The sequence below is a fragment of the Denticeps clupeoides genome, chromosome 15 (genome assembly GCF_900700375.1).
Source record: "Denticeps clupeoides chromosome 15, fDenClu1.1, whole genome shotgun sequence".
Lineage (NCBI taxonomy): Eukaryota > Metazoa > Chordata > Actinopteri > Clupeiformes > Denticipitidae > Denticeps > Denticeps clupeoides.
Genome location: NC_041721.1, coordinates 6,983,966 through 7,004,941, shown reverse-complemented (window position 1 = coordinate 7,004,941; position 20,976 = coordinate 6,983,966). Strand labels below are relative to the sequence as shown.

The following is a 20,976-nucleotide window of genomic DNA, read 5'->3' as shown; positions in this document are numbered from 1 at the left end:
AATTTAATTGTCTAAATTAGGTTGCCAGTACAGTATTTTTCACCATTTGTGGGGGTGTAAAATAAAGAAAAGGGAAAATAAATAAATAATAGTAATTCATCGTGTGGCAGACCACTCAGCGTACTACATGGACAACGCAACTTGTAAGTAACATTAGCAAAATGAAAAAATATTTTCCTTTTATTGAGGTAAATTTTCTAGAGGTTGAGGTAACAGTTTGCATAGTATTGCTTTCAGAACTGTACAAATGGAAGTGTATGTTTGTAAAGACAGAAGTGAGGGGCTGACATCGTCTATTCACCTTTGCCTTTACAAATGCACACAAAATTACATTACACAGCTTCAAAACCTTCTTCAGTTAATTTATGTTCACAACAAAACTTAAATTTTCCACATCAACAGTCTCAAGTAATACTTCTTGTCTGATATGCTGCTGGTGCCTTTCAAAACTCATGAAAACACTTTAAAAAATCTCATCACAAATTATTGAGAAAAGGCTTTATAAAAATAGAAATCATTTTTTTAAAAACCACAATTTCCAAATGCTGAGTTTAAAAAATGGTTTTCATCTGTTCTAATAAAGGACACTTCTCAAGGAAGACACACACGTGTCTGCACATTGATATGTACTAAATAACTGGATAGAACCAAAACACAGCATAAGTTTCACCTTCCCGATTCAAAAGGGTGAAGTGCTAAACCTAAAACCGGACCTCAAGAACCCCTTAAAGCCAAATCCACCTTACACAATCCAGATATAAAAACGACTGACATTCACCTGCCGTGGATAAGCTACGCCAAAACCAACTCGTTCTGATCGACGCGTGGAGGGTTTGGGGAGGGTTGGGGTGTGACGGCGAGCATTAATGCTGACGAAAACTCGCAGTCCCCTTCACACATCCACATCCTGAACTTCCATACACAGAAACTGTCAGAAAAACAATCCCTCAGCTGCCGTGCGAGTGTGTGTAAGAGCTATTTTTCTGCTCCATTGTACAGTAATACACATTCATTGTACACAAATAAAAATGTACAGAAAAAAAAAAATCATGTACAAAAACAGAAAGTCCTTCCAGGATATGGGGGAGAATGGTTTGGTGCGGGTTCGGTCAAGGGTCAGTCCTGGCTTTCTCCTGAGAAAGGCGCTGTGTGTAAAAGAGGATGTACGCCTGCGCTTTACACACCTCTTCCACAGAACACACACTCAGTTTTGAGTCATTACAGTGCACCCAGAACCCTGAGAGAAAAAGAGAGGTAGAAATTGTTTTAGTGCATGTATTTTAGATATGAGCATTTGGGATCGACGCTATTTGACTGACAATGATACACGTGCAAGTTAAGAAGAAGAAAAAAGAAGGTAGTTTTATAATTTTTTCAAAAAGTTAAACATTCATACATGCTGCATTCATTACATGTGATTGAAATATTTGATTATGGCTTACGATTAGTCAAGTCAACTTTTCTCTTATAAGTTTCTTATAAGTTTCTCTTATAAGACTAAGTTGTCCAGAAGACCACAATAAATAGCACAGAAGGCAATTGCTGAAAAGTCACAAGCTAATTATCTCCAAGCATATCTAATAATCTGAGATCAATAATCTCAGCCACAAACATCAATGTAAGTTTTGAAATACTACCCCTTAAAGTCTAATACAGAATACACAAATGGTTTAATTTTATGAACTGAAGCATATTACAATCAGTTGGGTGTATAAATACATACAATCTTCAATATGAATAATTAGATTAAGAAGCAACATTTATTTCATGCATATTTCATAAAACATTTAAACAAAAAACATTATGTACTTGCAAAAAATAAAAATTCTGTGCGCAGAAAATACTGCGTGATCTGTAGAAATTATGCTTTTATATGCATGTCCTTTCTTTTACAATTGTGAGTGCAAATGTCAAAATTGGATTACGAGTTACGAAATTTAGACTGAATGCGTCTTACCTCCCTCTGTGTTATAACAATAGGCAGTGTAATGTCCAGAGCCAAAGCCCTTCCCATGGTGCATCACAACTGCAGAAAGCTCATACAAAAAGTGTGTCCCAGACGGTGTCGAGTCTCTGCAACAGTATGGCTCCATGTTGAGGATCTGATCAAAGGTTACGTGCACCCCAATCTTCTCCCTGTGGTTGCGCCCTGACCACCTGTGAACAAGTGCATGCATGCACATTAGTGCTGCACGATTAATCTAATTACAATCGTAATCGTGATGTCAGTCGGTGCGATTACATGAACGCAAAAAGCTGCGATTTAAATGATTAGTACATGGATTGGATCGGCAACATATCCGATCCATTCTCTCAAAGTTTGCGAGTCTCACTTCAGTCGGATGTGAAGTATTTGGTCACATGACTTTCGATTCGGAGACATATGGTTAGACGCCGCGTGACAACGTCGCCGCCATATTGCGAGAGGCTCTGCTGTGGCGTGAAGCATATACATGTCTATGGAGAGAAGTGCATGCTTGGGGCTGTACAAACCGCTGTATGCTCCAAACCAGGGATTACATTTCATCGGTAAGGCTGGACAATTGTTTTTAATATATTTGGCCATTATAAAATCCCCGTTTTATAAGTCTTAACCTTAGCTAAGATAGGCTAAGATAGCAAAGCTATGCATTCCTGTGTTCAAGTCAGCCTCCAAACAACGTTTTGGCTAAAAGTAGGCATTAACTATTTAGACTGTTCTTAGCTGTTTAGTTAACTTTTCTCAAACTTTGAAGGTTTCCTAAAGAAATTCACCTCAGTTTACAAATCTTAACCTTAGCTAAGCTAGCCAAGCTATGCATCCCTGTGTTCAAGTCAGCCTCCAAACAACGTTTTGGTTAAACGTAAGAACTATAATACGGGATTTTATAATGGCCAAATATAATCAAAACAGTTGTTTAGCCTTACCAGGGTTTGTCGTTCGACAGTAATGTAAAAGAGTTTTTTGTGATTTATTTAATTTTGAAGAATATAGTATTTTGAAAGCACTGGGCATTTCAGGTTATAAGTAGTTTGTATGTTTCACTTTGAAATTAAACATTTTACTATTAGTATGCGACTTTTCATTGATATACTAGCAAGTGTCCTTTATCATATCGCAATCGCATATCGCAATATTGATCTCAATAATCGCAATATGTCTTTTTCCCCAAATCGTGCAGCCCTAATGCACATCACAACAGGTTACAGTGTAGCGGACGTGTGTTTGTGCAGGAGCGGCAAGTGTGTTATGAAGAGTGTCAGGGCTCTAGACTTTTCCGACAACATTGCATTTAATAACGCTTTTTCTGAACTGTGTTTGAGGTGTGGAAACAAACTTTGACCGTGAAAAATTATGTTAAGAAACATATAAATAAAACATGTTGGTATAGTCATGTTGATCGGCATCCGCCGCCACGATGATGTCTGGTTCGGGCTTCTAAAAAAAGTGGTACTTGTCGACCTGGGCTCAGTGCATGAATATCCGGAACACGGCTAATCAGAGGCGGGCCTCGCCCTTCACAGTCACTGATTGGTTCAGTATACGACACGGCCCTGATACGTGTTTGTCGCGGGAACCACGCTGAATTTACAAAACATTTCAAAGTTAGCTCACACTCTGGAGGCCCGAGTGTCTTTGCGTACCTGAAGCGTTTGAGGTGGAGTCTCAGAACATGTGGCAGTTTGTGGATCATCAGCTGCTTCTGTGCTTCGGTGAGGAGAATAGACTTTGAATGGCGCCGCCGTCTGTCTTGCAGAGACAGACAGGGTGAGGTGAGGCATGACGTCACTGTAAAATATATATATCACATATCATATAAAAGTAACACAACATTTTACACAACAAATGATTTCTTTGTGATACATCAACTTACTGTTGCACTGCTCGCAGGCGTATATGCTGCCCTCCAGCGCCTCCGTCTCGGTAAATTTGGCCAGCATCTCAGTCAGAAGGCACTCCCCCTGCGGCTCCTTGCTGCTACTATGGTAGCGCTGGGGAAACTCCAGTGAGAGGTCCCAAAACGGCTCTACTGTGTTGGAGTGATGATTACACGCCAAGCACCTCACCTACGTAGAGAGAGAGAGAGAGAGAGAGAGAGAGAGAGAAAGCAAGAGGGGGGACAGTGAAAATGAAGTTGTGATCCCACCAGCTCCGGCGCGGTGCGTGTTCGGGGGCTTCACCTGGCTAAGCAGCTGCCCGTGGAATATGGTGTTGACCACACTGAGAACCTGCTTGATCAGCCGCCGCTGCGAGGTGGGCACGCTGGCCGGCGCCAGGGTCCCCGGGTGCGCGTCGGCATGCGTGCTGCTCTCCAGCTCCCTCTGCACCTTGTCCAGCAGCTCGCACAGGAACTCCTGCGCGTCCTGCTGGGCGTAGCCCCGGAACGCCGGGATCAGCTGCCACACCGAGTGGAGCATGGCGAAGGGGGACACCAGGGCCCACTTCCCCGACCACATCACCTGGAACAGGGTGTGCAGCTCGTGGCAGAGCGACAGGTGCGAGGAGCTGGGCTCTTTGGGCTGGATGAGCTCCATGTTCCTGGAGCGCGAGGCGCCGCCGCTCAGCCCCGAGCCCGGGCCGGCGGTCTTCTGCTGGGCCAGGCTGGGGGGCCCGAGGCCCTTCGGGACCAGCTTGCCGTTGACGGCCGAGGCCAGCAGCTCCAGAGCCTGGTTGAGGTCCAGCTGCAGGAAACACTCCCTGAACAAGTGCAAGTGACTCAGCACCTGCAGTATGGAGTTCATGTAGCACGTGTTGCCAAGGTTACGCAGGCCGGTGACCCCGGGGGTCACCGTGGGCCGCCGTTTGATTGGCGAATCCCCGTTTTTTTTACTAACTGCTTTGGTGGGCTTTTTGGTGTGCCTGAGTCGCCTGGCTTTAGGCTTTGGCGCGGGAGCCGGGGTCCGGGACCTCCTCCGCCGCTTCTTCTTCTCCGGCGCAGCCTGCCGCTTGGTGCCGGCGGAGAGGGCGGAGCTGCGCTCGCGAGCCGCCCTCAGGCCGGGCTGCGCCGCGGTCCTCTGGGTCTGCCTCCGGAGACGCGAGCTCTTCCGGGGCGACGGCTTCTCCGGCTGCTCCTTCGCCTTGCGCTTGAGGGACCGCCTCTTTTCCTGCGCCTCGCGCTTGCGCTCCTGCCCCAGCAGCCTCTGCCCGCTGGCCGTCTGGCCGAACCAGCAGCGGAAGGCGCGGCCCAGCAGGCTGCGCCGCCGGTGCCAGAGCGCGGTGAACATGCGGTCCTCGTCGCGCAGCTGCAGCTCTTGTGTCCGCGTGCCTGCCGGACCATCTCCCGCGAGGCCCGCGGAGCGGAGGGTCCGCCCGCTTCGCGTGGTGACCTCATAGCACTGGCTCTTAATGGCACTGAGTGTGCTGCGAAGGAGCTTCAGGTCCCCTGTGGCATTGTCATTCAACACGTAATCGTCACAAAGGTAGCAAAAGACGTACAGCTCGTTCACTTCCAGCGCCAGCGGGTGGCGCTGTTCCTCAAAGTGCTGAAGGGCGTGCTCCTCGATGTAGCGCCCGCACGCCACGTGGGAGCAGCTCAGGCACGCCCAAACGGACTCGGTGGTGTTGCAATCCACACAGTGCCACTTCTGAGGGTTCAGGATGGAGTGGTCCCGCGCCAGGCGCAAACGGAACACGTGCCTGCACCTGTCCATCCCACGCGGCCCCCCACCCCCCCACCCCCAGCCCCGAAAAAGGCACAACAGAGCGCGGCCCAACTCACATCACCGAGGCCAACTCATGCTCCTCGCCACGGCATACTTGGACTTCCTGGATGAGAGTTGCAAAGAGAAAGAGACACGTGGTCAGGGGCGTCAAACTAGTCGCATTTTTTTTATCATTTCACCAATGAACGGAAACAGCTACGGTACAAGGGTGTCTGCACATTTTAAGCCCCAGACTCCGTCCTCTAGGAGTGGTCCAAAAAGTGGACCGAGAGACAAAGAACTCACATTGTGAGTTAATGTGAAAGGGGACTGTTCTCCTTCTGGTCCACTTCAACTCAGATGGGGCCTCAGTCCCTTTTCTGCTCACACCATAGTTTGTCTGGAGCTCTGCGGCAACACCACGTGGTCCCTATCTTTTTTGGCTTCTGCAGTAATCCCACTAAATTTATCTGTATTTGTATCTAGATTAACTGTTACATTGGGACCCAAGATAAAAAGATGAAACAAATGATAAAATATACACATTATTTAATACTATTCATATAGTTGTAATAAAATATGGCCATTTTAAATTGTTTCAGCGGCATAATTTAAGCACACAGCAACCTCACTGCTAAATCGCTCTGCTCATTTCAAGGCCAGCACGACAGCAGAGCACGTGTTGGGTGACGGGCCCGTCTTAAAAACGCGTCTGCTCGGTCATTTGGATGGCAACCGAAAGGGAAAATGCCTCTTCGCCATGTCCGTGTGATCCCAGCCTGAGAGATGCTAGCGGGCAACAATAACGGAATATTTTTCATATGGAACAAATTACGACGGGGGGAACAAATTACAGGTGCGGAGACATTTCACATCGAAGAAATTTTGCCCACTGACGGCGTGAAATAGGCGGTTCATGCTAAAAACAAATAGACCGATCCACATATGAGCAACCAAACCAAAAATACTTTTTCTGAAATAAACCATACCCAATCTATGTCACAGTACCCATGAAAGAAACAACACAAAGCTGTCGGAGAAGGACCTGACCATTAAATAAAGAAGAAGGAAAAAAAAAAAAAAGAACAGAAATCGAGTGATGGTTTTAAAATATCTGAGATTTTTAGGCTATGTCGCTCCACCCTAGTCAACGATCGCCACCACTGATGTGATTAGTAGCCTAGTGGGTAACACTGGTAGTAGCCTAGTGGTAGTAGCCTAGTAGCCTAGTGGGTAACACACTCGCCTATGAACCAGAAGACCCGGGTTCAAATCCCACTTACTACCATTGTGTCCCTGAGCAAGACACTTAACCCTAAATTGCTCCAGGGAGACTGTCCCCTGTAACTACTGATTGTAAGTCACTCTGGATAAGGGCGTCTGATAAATGCTGTAAATGTAAAAATTTACACTTTGGTGTGTGCGCGTGTGTATACACTTCCTATTATACCCTACAAACAATAGTAATATTTATCACAATATCCTCAAAATTCATCTGTAGAAAAAGGAATGTCGAACATGCTTTAAAGTGATCTTTGATCATGATCAGTTTGTTGAAACTGTGTAATAACGTGTGTAATGTAAGAAAACTGTTAATTAAGCATTTTATCTCTAGGACCATTTTTATATGTTTATTGACTATTCCGATTATCAGTCAGAATACAAACATATCAACTCTGGATCCGTTGTCCGTAACAATATTTTTCCTACAAAGACTAAACACCATCTGTTACTTCCGGACCGGTTCCACAGAAAGGTTAGCATGAATTATAACACACTTTTATTCATCTTGTGATTTAGACAGCCATACATTAATCCATTCATTTCCCTCTTAACGCTACTGAGCTGCTAATCTTCCATAGAGGAAGGATGAGAGGCTATCACCAATACACTAAAACGCCTGGTTTCATGGCAAAAACAATGAGCTCTTCAAGGCTGTGTAGGGTCAACTAACGTCCAGTGTGGAACTCGAATCCGACCCCAAGCCTGTTTTTCTCCTGATCTCCTCACACCTGACACGCAAGTTAGGGGGGACGTGAGGTTTGGTGAACGTGATTTGTTATCAGGTATCAGCTCTGGTTAAACCGAATCTGCGACACGGTGATGAAAAAAAAAAAAAAAAGTCTTCGGAACGCCCAACGAATTAGACGCCACCTTTTTGCCCCCGTTGTGCAGCTTCGCAGAATCCAGGATCTACATAAACAACGTTTACTGCGAATGCGACCAAAATGGCTGAAAATCACAAAAAAAACAAAAAACGTTCAATTCCTCCCCGTGTCGGCGTGGCCTGTTGACCCATCAACATCCCGTGGAAGCTCGCTGGCTCCGTGCGTCCCGCGGCCGTGACGTTCTTTTTCATGTGAAAAATAAAACGCGCTGCTTCGGTAGGTGCGCGGCTAGCCGGTTAGCGGCTCGTCGGCGCGCCGTGTGCTGTCAGCCCCCGGGCGCCCACCGCACGCCTACGTCCGCGGCGAGCGTAACCCAGGCGGCCCGAGCGCTCGCCTCGCCGCTACGACCGCTCCGCCGCCGTCAGTGGATAAGTTCCGCGGCGGAGTGCGGGGAGAGTTAAGGGGCGCTAAAGCGGCTAGCCCCACGCCGCCAGGTCAGGCTGCCGCGGCTAGAAACAGGCGCCGCGCGAAGCCGTGCGCCGCTGACGGACGCGCCACGGCCCCTGGCAGGCGGTTTTGGAAGGAGGTGGCGGGTGAAGTGTAACTGCAACGTACCGCGCTAGCTCTCAGGGCGCCCTGGAACGCTGGTGTAGCGGGGTAGCAGCGGCCGCCATCTTGTCTGCTGTTGTCGCGTGTTGCTGCTGCTGCTGCCGCGTCCGCTTGCGCGCGTGCGTCAGCGCGATACGAACGTGTGACGTCGGCGAGATGGAGCTGGAAAACCCGGTGTGGACTGCGCATGCGTAACGATTAGATTAAGGAGTAGGGTGAGGAGCAGGTTAATGAGTAAGGTTAGGTTTAGTGTTAGGTTAAGGATTAGATTTAGGTTACGGAGTATGGTTAGGTATAGGAGTAGGGTAGTGGCGTAGGGTGGTAGTGGCCTAGTGGATTAGACACTCGCCTATGAACCAGAAGGCCCAGGTTCAAACCCCACTTACTACCATTGTGTCCCTGAGCAAGACACTTAACCCTAAATTGTTCCAGGGTGACTGTCCCTGTAACTACTGATTGTAAGTCGCTCTGGATAAGGGCGTCTGATAAATGCTGTAAATGTAAATTATACAAGAAAACAGCACTTCTTATTTACTGCTTGTTGCGATGGTATCGATATGAATAAAAAAGAAAAACATGGCATTACATATTTTACATATTTTGTATATAAGTATGTTTAAATGAAAGTGGTTGTCATTGTGAAACACTGCAGCACAGCACACGGTGACAACGAAATGTGTCCTCTGCATCATCCTTGGTGAGCAGTTCTAAGAACATGTTCTTAGAATTAGAGGGCTTTCTAATACAAAGCATTAATCTGCAAGATGCAATTATATATATGATTATGATTCCATGTAGCTGTCCAGGATGCTGAAACATGCATGCGTGTGTGTGTGTGTGTGTGTGTATTACAGTCTCTTATACTTGAAGGATGTCGTTTTGTCATTTTGAACAAAAACTCACTCTATAACAATAGAATTATTATAGATATTATAGATATAGAATATGTATAATATATACAAGCACATTTAACTACTTTTTGTAGATGAGTTTCATTTTTAAAAACACTTTGTTCCAAAGCAGTTTACATTTTTTTACGTTATTTCAGGAACAATGTCAAACTTTATTTATCCGAATAATCGAATAAAACGCTGTTTCAAATTCGATAACTGTTCAAGGCGGAACACTTCCACGTTTGTCTATATATTTGCACTAGAGGGGGCTGCGGCACGAGAAACCCAGCGAGCAAAAGCCCGACGTGCGCAACAGCTCTGCCGCTTGGGGTCGCTGTTCTCGTTTTTTCAGTACTCCATTCATCTCCTTACCAAGAACTCTACCCAGCTCAGTGGTTCTGCAATGCGTTTTAAATTGTATTATCTTTTTTTTTTTCATTTTTTTGAGGACATGGTCAGAATATGGTCGTGCAGGAGAAACGGCTGAAGTTCTGTGACATGTCAGACCTATTTTTGTAACACAAATGAGACCTACTTAATGTAGTAGTTTTAATATTGTGGTTGATGGGTTGTGTTTGAGACGGTTTATTATAGCTCTGTGGTCCTATGATCTAACCATTTTTGTTAAAATATTCCTCTTACTCTAAAACAACCTGTTGGCACATGCACTGACTATCCGGTTTGGACAGCAAACACACCCACATGTATGGACCTAAAACCAACAGAATTTATTTAGTGTATTACTACACATTGAAACAGAACTTTTTATTTCACATACAAAAGGTATAAAGATTACATCCCACAAAGAGAAATTCCATACCAAATTTTTACAGATTGTTTAGGAAAAGCAGCATTTACTCGTGAAAACTAAAATGGTTAATTTGAGTCCTGTAGAACACCGGTGCAGAGTGGTCAATGCAGTCTATTGGACGTGTGAGAGGACCTGAAAGTATATATTTGTTGAACTACAACCTGCATAACAGAAAACCTTTGAATCAAACATACCAGATTTACGATTGACACCCCTGCAAATAAACACACGCGGAAGTGTAGCGCCATGTTTTCCGCCGGATGCCTGGAATAACTCCGCTTACGTCACTCTGTCGCGAAGCTTTAGAAAAATACTCTCCCCAAACGCAAATATTCCTCGCGCCCCACACCCTCTCATCCACTGCGGGCAGTAATGGTGCATTAAAAGAAATGGGTGCAGTTCAGTGGAATCAAGACAACCGTAAAAATAGCGTACTTACTGACTGGATTATGACGACATTTGATTTATCCATAATTCACTATTTACTAGATTTCTTTTTTTTCCCCCCACTTTATTCACTATTTTTACATACCATTTATACAATTGTATTCTACACACAGCAAACACATACACAATCTTCATACAAATACCACATTCCATCACAGTAACCGTAGAGACAGAGACTAACATTATGCAGTCTTGCATCTCTGCTGACACTACAACATGACAATAATGGCTTTTCTCTAGACATTTCCCGTAATGCCCACAGTGTAATCTTTTGTGCTGAGTGTAACCTAGTGTGAGTAATGGAAACCACCCGAGACACTCTCATTACCGGACTGACACACATTCACAAACATGCCCACAGTTCAACTTCCATACTTCCCAAAATGAACAGCATTTCTCTCTCCCTTTCAGATGTTGCATTGCTAGCAAGCATTTGTACGCCCATGTGTGCTACATGCATCAGGCATCCGCCAGTACTGACCAAAATTATACTTAAAGTGCATTAGAGATTTAGTCCATTACACAGTCACTGTGCACCAGGACAGGGTTCCAAGTCCTTTCCTCCTCAATTTCCATCCTGTATCACATGCAAATGTTCTTGAGTAGGTGCAGAACTTTGTATCCAAGACTCGCTCTCCAAGGTTTTACAAAACTCTTCATGTTGACCAACAGATGACCTTTCCTCTGATTAGCGTGGCCGGCCACCAGATACTCCATGCCTGAGAGAAGGGATGGTTCAGTTGCATTCATGGGTATTCAGGTACAAAACGAATGCTCGTGTTGGGTAAAAAAAAGAAACTAGTCTAAAAGCAACTATATTGTTTATCTACATTGCAAAAGCCCATTCATTCTCACAGAATACCTACAGAAAAATGTATTATCTCTATTCACTATTGTTACCTTAAAGACAAAATTAATGCCGATTTATTGAGGCTGATGTACAGGGTATCTGCAGGTTTAAATTTTGCTTCACATTTAAAGCCACTTTCATCAAATTTAAAACCCTGCATCGGGGTCATCAACTACATTTGTCCAAGGGCCAGAGTTGTCCTCAGCAGACACTCTGAGGGCCGGATGCTCTTCTAAGACACAATATTAATTTTATCTTAAGTACAACATTATTATTTAAGATATATTTTTTCTATCTTTTCTGTTATTTAGGCTTTATCAATGTTAACGAACTCATATTACCTGTACTGCAGCAAGCCACAAGGGGGTATTTTTGGTTTCTTATTTCCATGCTCGCGCTATACTTAATGTATTACTTACAGATTGAAGGCTTGTTTCATTTGATTTAGAAAAGTAATAAATGTAGGAACATACTTTTCCCCCCTCACTAGGCTATTGCTGATTCATTAATATCAGTGAAATTCTTTTAAAACACTGGATTTAAGTATTACTAGTCATTGTAATGATAATTAAGGCCTTAATTTTTATATAAATCAGTCCAGGAATCCCTCTCATACACGATTGCATGTAGCCACAGCTGTCTGATAATTCTGAGGCTGCATTTGAAGAACAGCAGAGACTCAAATACATAAGGATTTTAGTTTGAAACATTGACTAAATAGCAAAATTAAATAGCAAAATAGCACTTCAGTGATATTTACTAATGCTAGCATGATAGTCACCACTATCAGAGTGTAATACCACTCTGTACTTCACAAGGCTATAGTGAGTTAATGTAGTGTCTGTCCTCATTTCCACCTGACAATCCAAAGCAATGCTACCGATTAATTTAAATAGTAATACTAATAGTAGCCTAGTAGGTAACCCACCTGCCTATGAACAAGACCACACAGTCACAAGTTCAAACCCCACTTACTGCCATTGTGTCCTTAAGAAAAGACACTTAACCCTGAGTGCTTCCAGGGGGACTGTCCCAGTAACTACTGACTGTAAGTCACATCCAATACATGTAAATATGTAAATGTACACACCAGGGTATAGGACAGGGCAGGTGCAGCCTCTGGCTGTCCAGGACACAGGGTAGAGAGTGAGAGGTCCCCAAGACAGTTGGAGTTCAAAACGGTGCCATAACACCTTCTTCACCTTCACCTGCACCTCAGCATGGGAGCCTTTATCGTGAGCTGATAGAACTTTAACCTTTAACACTGAAAACACAGAGATTTAGATGTTTTACACAGCCAGCTTTCATTCCATAATATTGCTCAAGATTAGTAAAAGTAAAAAAAATAAATATTATACCATAATCATATTTCATAGCGCAGAACTCTTTGCCTTTTCTAAGATTTGCCTCCTTACACACACACTTCTCTGTTAGAAGCAGCAAACAGAGAGACACAGTTCATTTATTAGTCAGATGCTTTAAGTGTGAGAGTGCAGGAATAAGGCCGGAAATGAGTTTTACCTGAGTAGCGCAGGGCAGAGAAGAGCTCCTCCACATGGAACAACTGAGACTGAGTGGCATTTCCAACAAATGGAAAATCCTGGTCAGAGCTACTTCCACACAAAAATCAGTTCATTAATAAAAATATATTAATACAGAAAAATAAATTGGGGAGCACAAAAAATGACACCCCTCTTGGGGTTATTGTGAGAGCTGTGTGTGTGTGTGTGTGTGTGTGTGGTGTTGGGCATCTATGTGTACTCACACAAATATGCAGTCTCCAGTGAAAGGATCACAGTCACCAGCACAATGGCACGGTTTGCAACCGTAGTCATGGAAACCCCAGAATCCAACCATGCATGTGTCACAATGTGCCCCCCCTACTCCTGGCCTGCACAAACAGTCTCCAGTCTGGCGGTTGCAAAGGAAGACTCCGCTGGGCTCAGGTACAGAACCTTGAGTATCGCACACACACTCTGTGGAGAGTGGACAAGCAGTTTGGAGAGGGTATACATATACCTGCAGATAATAAGCCAGAGTGTGACACTAAATACAGAAACGTTGTCATGGACAAAAGCAATGCGTGGTTTTTAGTTTACCAATGCCTAAAAGAGCATGCAAGCAGAGTATTGCCACTTTAATGCCACACAAATTTTGATTTGTGTATATGGCATCCCCATCATGCTACATCTTATATGGCTCCAGTAAAATATCACCTAATGTCGTTTGGAGGAGTGGCCTTCACAAGATATTTTCAGTTGCATACTATACAGTGCACACCCTTGGTCTGATGCTGGATACTGTACATGAACATGATAGATGAAACCCTAAAGTGTTTTTTTTTTTTTTTTGCGTAGGACAGGTTTTCAAAAAACACACAAACAATATTTTCCCGGTTTCTGGCATGCTTTAGCCTCTGCCTCTTTTTATTCAGGCCAAAGCCAAATTTGTGCTGGCACATGTCCGCTTCAATTATGAGATTCAAGAGAATTTCCCAAATATTGCCAGAATATTCAGTGGAATGTCTGATCTGTATGCAAAAAGCAGCAAAAACATCTCCGACATATGGGCTCTCATAATGGTCCCGCCCCGCCAGTCCCTCACACTCCAGAATCAGAATCTGAGCATGTTATGGCTTGCCATCACAGCTATCTCTCCAGACCATACTCAAAACAAACCTTACCACGCATGTACGTGCGTGACAGAGAGGGCCTAACATATTTAAAAGCAACAAATCACCCATTGTTGTTTTATTCATATAACTTAATAAATTGACAACCCGCATCTAAACATGTTTTTTCTGAGGAAGTATGCCCTTTAAACCTCCATATTCAATATGAGCTGGAATGTAAAGGGTTACATGAAAGAAGGCCTTTTTTTTGTTCAGCCTACAAATTTATGAAAGACGTTACAATGGTGCGAACTAGGCTAAATACTTCGGGCAAAAGATCGCATGGCTATTTTTCTGACAAATAACTGTGAAACTGGGAAGCTTCAGATCACGTAACAGATTTAAAATGAGATTGAGCATTTCCACATTATGTACAATCAATAAGGACACGATTATCTTGTTCGGTTTCGTTTTAAAATGGAAATTGCCAGAGGTGACTTTTGCAGCGTTATAGAAGACTAACAGTTAGCCATGCTTGTCGTTTCCTTTTTCCCTGGGGGGAGCCTGAGTACCCCGACTCAGTACCCGGAGTTTCTTGTTTCATGTAATAAAAGCTTATTTTATGCACTTCACCTAACCGGGATTTCCTCACAGTTTAACAGCTAAGGACTACATAACGCACACTCACTCACGCCAAATCCTTCTTCTTTGGAGAGGAGCAAAGCGAAAGAGATCAACTTTGGCTACTTACGTTTGCAGGAGTCTGGGGCCACGTGTGGTCTGTGCGGGTCTCTATAGAAGCCACTTTTGCAGCGATGACAATTTTGTCCCTCTGTGTTGTGCAAGCAGTCACACACTCCTCCAGACTGCTGGCCAGATCGCAGCCACGCGTCCACATCAAAACGACAGCTTTCAGCATGGCCGTTACACGTACACTCTATAAGAACATCGGCACAGTATTTAGACAACCATATGCAGTGTTATTAGCATGCCGGGGTGACTTTCATTTAAACTTTTCTTTCTTTTCACAAATATTTAGAACGATTAACTAGGTCTTACTCTTGCACTCGTTGGAAGCTCCTGTAATGCCATTGGCTGGCTGCCAGGGCTGGTCGTTATAGAGGGGCGAACACCGCTCACAATGGGGGCCGGCGGTATGGTGTCGACATACACACCTCCCGTGGACCTACAGTGAGGGGGGGAAACACAAACAAAGGGTTTGGTGCCAGAACGTTCACTTCCATATTCACTGAATATGGAGAATTGCACCTGTTGAAGGCATTCACTGGAATCAGGACCAGAATCAGATGTAATCTACAAGAACGTGAAATGCACAAGGGATTGTTGTGGTTTTTTTTTTTTGGTTTGTATGGTCGAGAGTGTCGGCTCCAAATACTTTCAGAATTTAGAGTACAAGTCCTCAAACTTGTTGTTCATTCTTGAGCTGCAATTATGGAGATAAACTGAGCCGGCATTCTAATAAATCACCAAGTCACTCGCCTTCAGAACAAGATAATCTACGTTATTCACTTCACCTTTCATAATGTTATGGCCGATCGATGTATAAACGTTACATTGCACACTAGATCCGGTGGGATGAAAGTTAAGAGGCTAACGCAGTGCATGTTAAATCATGTTAATCAGTGCGGTTATCCGTACACTGATAAAACAGCAATGAGAGGTAAATTGCATAACATTGCTGATCTGGTTACTATGGCACCTGTCAAGAGTTGGGATTGATGAGGAAGCAAGCGGTGTCATTACTTGATGTTGTGTAAGGAACAGAAAAAACGGTCACGCTCAGCCTGTGACGGAGGGGATCCCAGCTCCTCGGTCACAAACCACATTGTGATGCTGGACAACCGAAGCGGTGTTTAGTACGGACCACTGGTCTACAAAAGGTGTATTCGACTGTGCTTTCAAAAGGAGTGAAGGTTTTTGGACTCCACCACAGGTTAACAAACAGACAAACATGCAACGCATGCTCCTCCCTCACCACATGGTTGGTCCCGTCTCGGCCAGGCTTGTACCCGTGAGTGGGCACACATTGCTCGGCATGCCCATTGCAGAGGCAGCTGCCTTTGGCGATAAAGTCGTAGACCGCATAATGTTCGGTTGGCATTGTGCTCAATTTGGCCCCAATCTCTTTCAGTTGGCAAGGGCACGGCTGGCGTCGCAACAAGCGGACGCGCAAGTTGGTGATGGCGAGCTGGGTGCGGGTCGATGCGTTGTACGGGTCCACTCTGTTCCAGGGGGACAGCACACGATATATGACCTGTGTATAGTGGTAAATAGAGATGAAAGATATTACATTCACTAATCTTCCAGAATATAAGGTAATATGTTGGTAGGCTGACCGTGAATGGATGGATAATACATCAATTTGGAGCAGCCCGTTATCAGCAAAACAGTCTTTATTTCTAACGCAGGGCTGTCTTCAATCATGCATTGTCATTTTGAAAGGCTAAATGTTTATTAGAAAGCAATATTATATACAAGAAATTAACCAAATTATTTATTATATATAATAAATATATGTCCTAGTGGTTAAGGAAGCGGACTCATAGCCCGAATGGTCTAAGGTTTAAAAGCGGAGCGCACATTTCGTTTGTGTATGACAAAAATCACTTTAACTAAAAATGTGTGTTCAACCACATAATTATTTCTAACTTTCTTATTGTTATTTCAAGTCAATTTTGTAATACCTTCTGTTCATGTATGGACAACAAAGAATGTTAGTGTGTAATGCAGCACTGACAGAAACGCCAGTCACACCCACTGTTAGTATCCAGCTTTTTTAGTCATTGGTTTGGAATGCAAAGATACAAGAATTTAATGTACGTAGACCTCTTCTTACTTAACAGAGAGTTTAGCTGAGTAGATTTCCTTCACTATGTTGCTTTGTCCTTCAGAGAACCTTTTTACAATCAGGCAATGTCTCTTCCGGACTCTTTGAGAACTCTTCATCTGTCCTACGTGTGATCTGTGAGCCATCTGTGACCTGAGTGGTCCCTGCTTTCGGGAGACTCTTATTTTATCTTCTGGTTCTCAGGCTGTTTTCCTCCAGTTCAATCTTTAAGATCAATTAGAATATTATCATGCCCTATGTCATCTACTATGACATAAACCTGCGTAAACAAATTGCGCTGAGTGGCACGCAAAACCTTGTGTTGTCAGGTTCATATCTTTCTCTCAACAGTTCCCACCTTTGTAAGATCAGCTCGGACCAATTGCTTGTGTAAATGTTGCCTATACCCTGGAATACTAAGAGCGTTCTGAGATGAATCCTTGCAGCAGCACGGGTTGCATAATAGTGACAACCACATGCATTCTACTAATGCCAAGACAAAGACACAAGTCATTTCAGAGCAACTGTTCAGGTAGCTCTGACGGCACTCTATCACGAGTTTATCATTTAACATGGGATTAAAAGGTTAGAATATACAGGGTGGGCCATTTATATGGATACACCTTGACAAGCCAACACAATGGGCAGCACATTGAACACATTTTATAAGTGGTCAGAAACTTGTAAATAACTCATGAAAGAATAAAAAGAGCTGTGATCAAGAAGCACACCATTGTTTTTCTTGTGAAATTACCAATAAATATGATGTCACATGACCCTCTTCCTATTGAAAAAAAACTTTAAATGGCCACTATGGTCACCACCCATCTTGAAAAGTTTTCCTCCTCACATATACTAATGTGCCACAAACAGGACGTTAATATCACCAACCATTCCCATTTTATTAAGTTGTATCCATATAAATGGCCCACCCTGTACTTCATGCCAAAGCAATTTCTAGTCTTTACAAGAGTACACTAGATTTAGGCAGTTTTTTTTTTTTTATCATATTTGACTGTCATTTATGTTGTCACCAGACAACTATTGATGGAAATCAGGAGAAAAATCAAACCCTAGACTGCCATCCTCCTTATTGGTGTCCAAGCACCTACAGTACAACCGCTCAAAGAGTCTACACACTGCTGTTCCACTCAGGACACTGATGTGGCTCCTGGGTCTGCAGCCATCTACCCGAACTGACTTGTAAAGGCTTATCCAGACATCGATGCTCCTCCAAGGAATGTCACAAGACATTGCAATTTCTGCACACAGGCCATTCTCTGTGCCGGTAGAGTTCCTCAGAAGCTCCCAATGGAGGAACGAGCTAAAAACCTTCTTGCTTGAACTCCTACTGAAGTGATCAACGTTAGTCTTCGCCTGTAAATTGCTATGGACAACAGTGTTTGACGTACGAACGTAACGTACCAACATGATGGCTATCACTAAACACAATAGTAAATGTGCAGCAATGGGGAACCAGGGCACATCCCTTCTCGGCCTTCTCTGTGCCAGATTACTTTTCCTTCTAAGATGAGAACAACCTGCATTTCTATCCAAAACAAGATACCTGGATACACTTCCGAACGTGTTTTTGCAAAGCAGAGGTATCCATGACTGTCTGTGTACCCATGTCCAAAGACTGTTGAATATTCACTCGGGTGTTCACTTGTGGATGGGTTACACTTGGCTGCAGTTTGTGTAAGACACAGGTCAAAGCATGCCAGTGTGTGTGTGTTTGTGTGTGTGTGTGATTACAGCCTGGTGGATATTGAATTGCTCATGTGAATTCTCCTACTGGCAAAAGATCAGTGCGTTATGCGTGGGAGATGTCAGACGGTCGCGGAGTTATCTGCGAGAGGATGTGAACAAGGAGGAGGAGAGGAATGGACGAAGAGCAGCGGACGAATGGCAGTTGTGCAAAACACTACCGCTGACACACCATACCGTGCACAGAGATGAACTTTAAAATTAATTTCTCTATTCAATTAAAGGCCACCTTTAAAGCAGGCTTTCGCATGTATTATGGCTGAGTTTTAATATTTCAATGGCGTGCGTGTGTGTGTGTGTGTGTGTGTGTGTGTGTGTGTGTGTGTGTGTGTATATGCAGCACCTCTCCTCTTGTGCACGGGTATGCTCCAGAATATTTTTGCGTACAGGCATTTCCCTCCGACAGGCCAAACGCCTGGCTGCAGTTGCTCGCGTACCGCTGCAGCGTTGTCCACGTGTGCCCAAAGTCCTGCGAGCGATCGAGGGCCAGTGCCGCGGGACGGGGCGAGCGGAACACCAGGATCAGGTGCGTGAAGTAGAACTCCGTCTCGAGGTCCAGCTGGATCGCTTCTGTGACCACGCCCTCGGCGGACTGCCACCAGGTGTGTGGATTTCGGAACGAGGAGTCACTCATGTCCGAGGGCAAATGTGACAGGTGGCGGTGCGCCGCGCTGCATTTGCCGCAGAGCAGCTTGCTGCACAGGGGCTCGAGTGCTTCTGCGTGCGAATGTCCTCCAGGATTCCCGCCATATGAGCAGAAAGCCTCGGTTTTGTTGTGTCCGCAGACAGACATGGTGTGAAGCTGCCGACCCAGCACCAGATTTCCCATCCGAGGGTTGCAGGCACCCTGATTGCAACCTGATACACACAAACAGACATAAAACAACACACAAAAAAGCTGTGATCAAGAAGCAAATACCCACATTTTACACTTTGGGCAAATAACACTAATCCGACATCAAGACTTTATGTATTTATTTTATTGTGGGGTGGTAGTAGCCTAGTGGGTAACACACTCGCCTGTGAACAAGAAGACCCAGGTTCAAATCCCACTTACTACCATTGTGTCCCTGAGCAAGACACTTAACCCTAAGTTGCTCCAGGGGGACTGTCCCTGTAAATGCTGATTGTAAGTCGCTCTGGATAAGGGCGTCTGCCAAATGCCTTAAATGTAAATGTAAATTTTCAGAACAGCAACCATATTTTTGTATGTCAATCTGGGCCGAGTTCACAGCAACTTCATGCATTTTAAACACGCTGTCTTAAGGTCTCGTCTATTCATCATGTTTCTCTCGAGGATTTCATGAATTAAAATGCAAACAGTGTGTACTCGTCCAATTAGTGTTTGCGTTCGATGTCTGCAGGCATCAGCTCAAAGTCCTCGTATAAAGTAAAGTTAAAAGAAGCGCGACGTGACGTCAAAGATCTTGTGCACACAGCCACAGAATAAAGGAAGAAATGTTAAAGAAGAAGAGGAAGAGGAAGAAAACCAGAAGCGCTGTTCCTGCTTCTGCTCCTCGGCGTGTGTCAACACTGTAGGAATTTCCTCCGCCCTCACCTGCACGCAGCGGGGGCAGCGCGCCCGCCGCCAGCAGCGCCACGAACGCCACGAACGGCCCGCTGCGCGTCCTCTCCTTCCCCGCCATGGGCAGGCGCGTCGTCCGCGGGGACCGAGGAGGCGACAGGTGGGCCCGGTCACGTGTCCGCGGGCGGCGGGACCGCGAGGGACGCGACGTCGAACCCACGTGCCCGAGTCCGCGCGCCGACGGCCGCGTTCACGCGCTGTCGCGCGCGCCCCCGCCCGCGTGCGTTAACGAGCGGACTTTGATTGGCGGCGGTCGTGACTCCGCCTTCCGGTGACACAGCACCGCTCCAGGTCGTTGGGATTTTATTCTACAATATGACATAAATAATAATAATAATAAAGTGAAATGATTGTCACTTGTGATACACAGCAGCACAGCACATGGTGCACACAGTGAAATGTGTCCTCTGCATTTAACCCATCACCCTGAGTGAGCAGTGTGGGGACGGTGCTTTGCTCAGTGGCACCTCAGTGGCATCTTGGCAGATAAGGATTTGAACCGGCAACCTTCTGATTATGAGGCCGCTTCCTTAACTGCTAGGCCACTACTTTACTTTACTTTACTTTACTTTATTTGGCAGACGCTTTTATCCAAAGCGACTTACAATGGGAAGACACCAGCAATTCTCGTTCGATTTCTATAGAATATCAAGTATACAAACTAAGAGCCCTGATAAGGCTTAGACTTGTCATTGAAGAACATGCTCGGAGAGTGTTGGGTGCTAGACTAAGAAAAATTATAATGTATTTATACATTTTGTATTTGTTTGTTAAATGTGTATGCATGTGTATGTACACATACAGTACAGGCAAAAATTTGGACAC

At 44.7% G+C, this 20,976-nt stretch overlaps 2 protein-coding genes across 3 annotated transcripts; both read right to left on the bottom strand.

Moving 5' to 3' along the window:
• Nucleotides 1–148: 148 nt before the first annotated feature.
• Nucleotides 149–5,631, bottom strand: usp44 (ubiquitin specific peptidase 44). Its single transcript, XM_028954956.1, has 5 exons — nt 4,162–5,631; nt 3,855–4,047; nt 3,625–3,769; nt 1,958–2,157; nt 149–1,237 (listed from the first exon to the last, which is right to left on the bottom strand). The coding sequence occupies exons 1-5, from the start codon at nt 5,629–5,631 to the stop codon at nt 1,110–1,112; spliced, it is 2,136 nt and encodes a 711-aa protein (XP_028810789.1). The 3' UTR covers nt 149–1,109.
• Nucleotides 5,632–9,941: 4,310 nt separating this feature from the next.
• ntn4 (netrin 4) lies at nt 9,942–20,339 on the bottom strand. 2 transcript variants are annotated; one of them, XM_028955486.1, is made up of 10 exons: nt 20,125–20,339; nt 18,910–19,424; nt 15,948–16,226; nt 15,011–15,137; nt 14,703–14,888; nt 13,106–13,316; nt 12,862–12,950; nt 12,699–12,767; nt 12,431–12,604; nt 9,942–11,209 (listed from the first exon to the last, which is right to left on the bottom strand). In XM_028955486.1, exons 1-10 carry the CDS (start codon nt 20,210–20,212, stop codon nt 11,073–11,075), a joined length of 1,875 nt encoding a protein of 624 aa, XP_028811319.1. In that variant the 5' UTR covers nt 20,213–20,339; the 3' UTR covers nt 9,942–11,072. The 2 variants fall into 2 exon arrangements, with proteins under 2 accessions (XP_028811319.1, XP_028811320.1); XM_028955487.1 differs by lacking the exon at nt 9,942–11,209 and having other exon boundaries at nt 12,463–12,604; nt 12,862–12,910.
• Between the last annotated feature and the right edge of the window lie 637 nt (nt 20,340–20,976).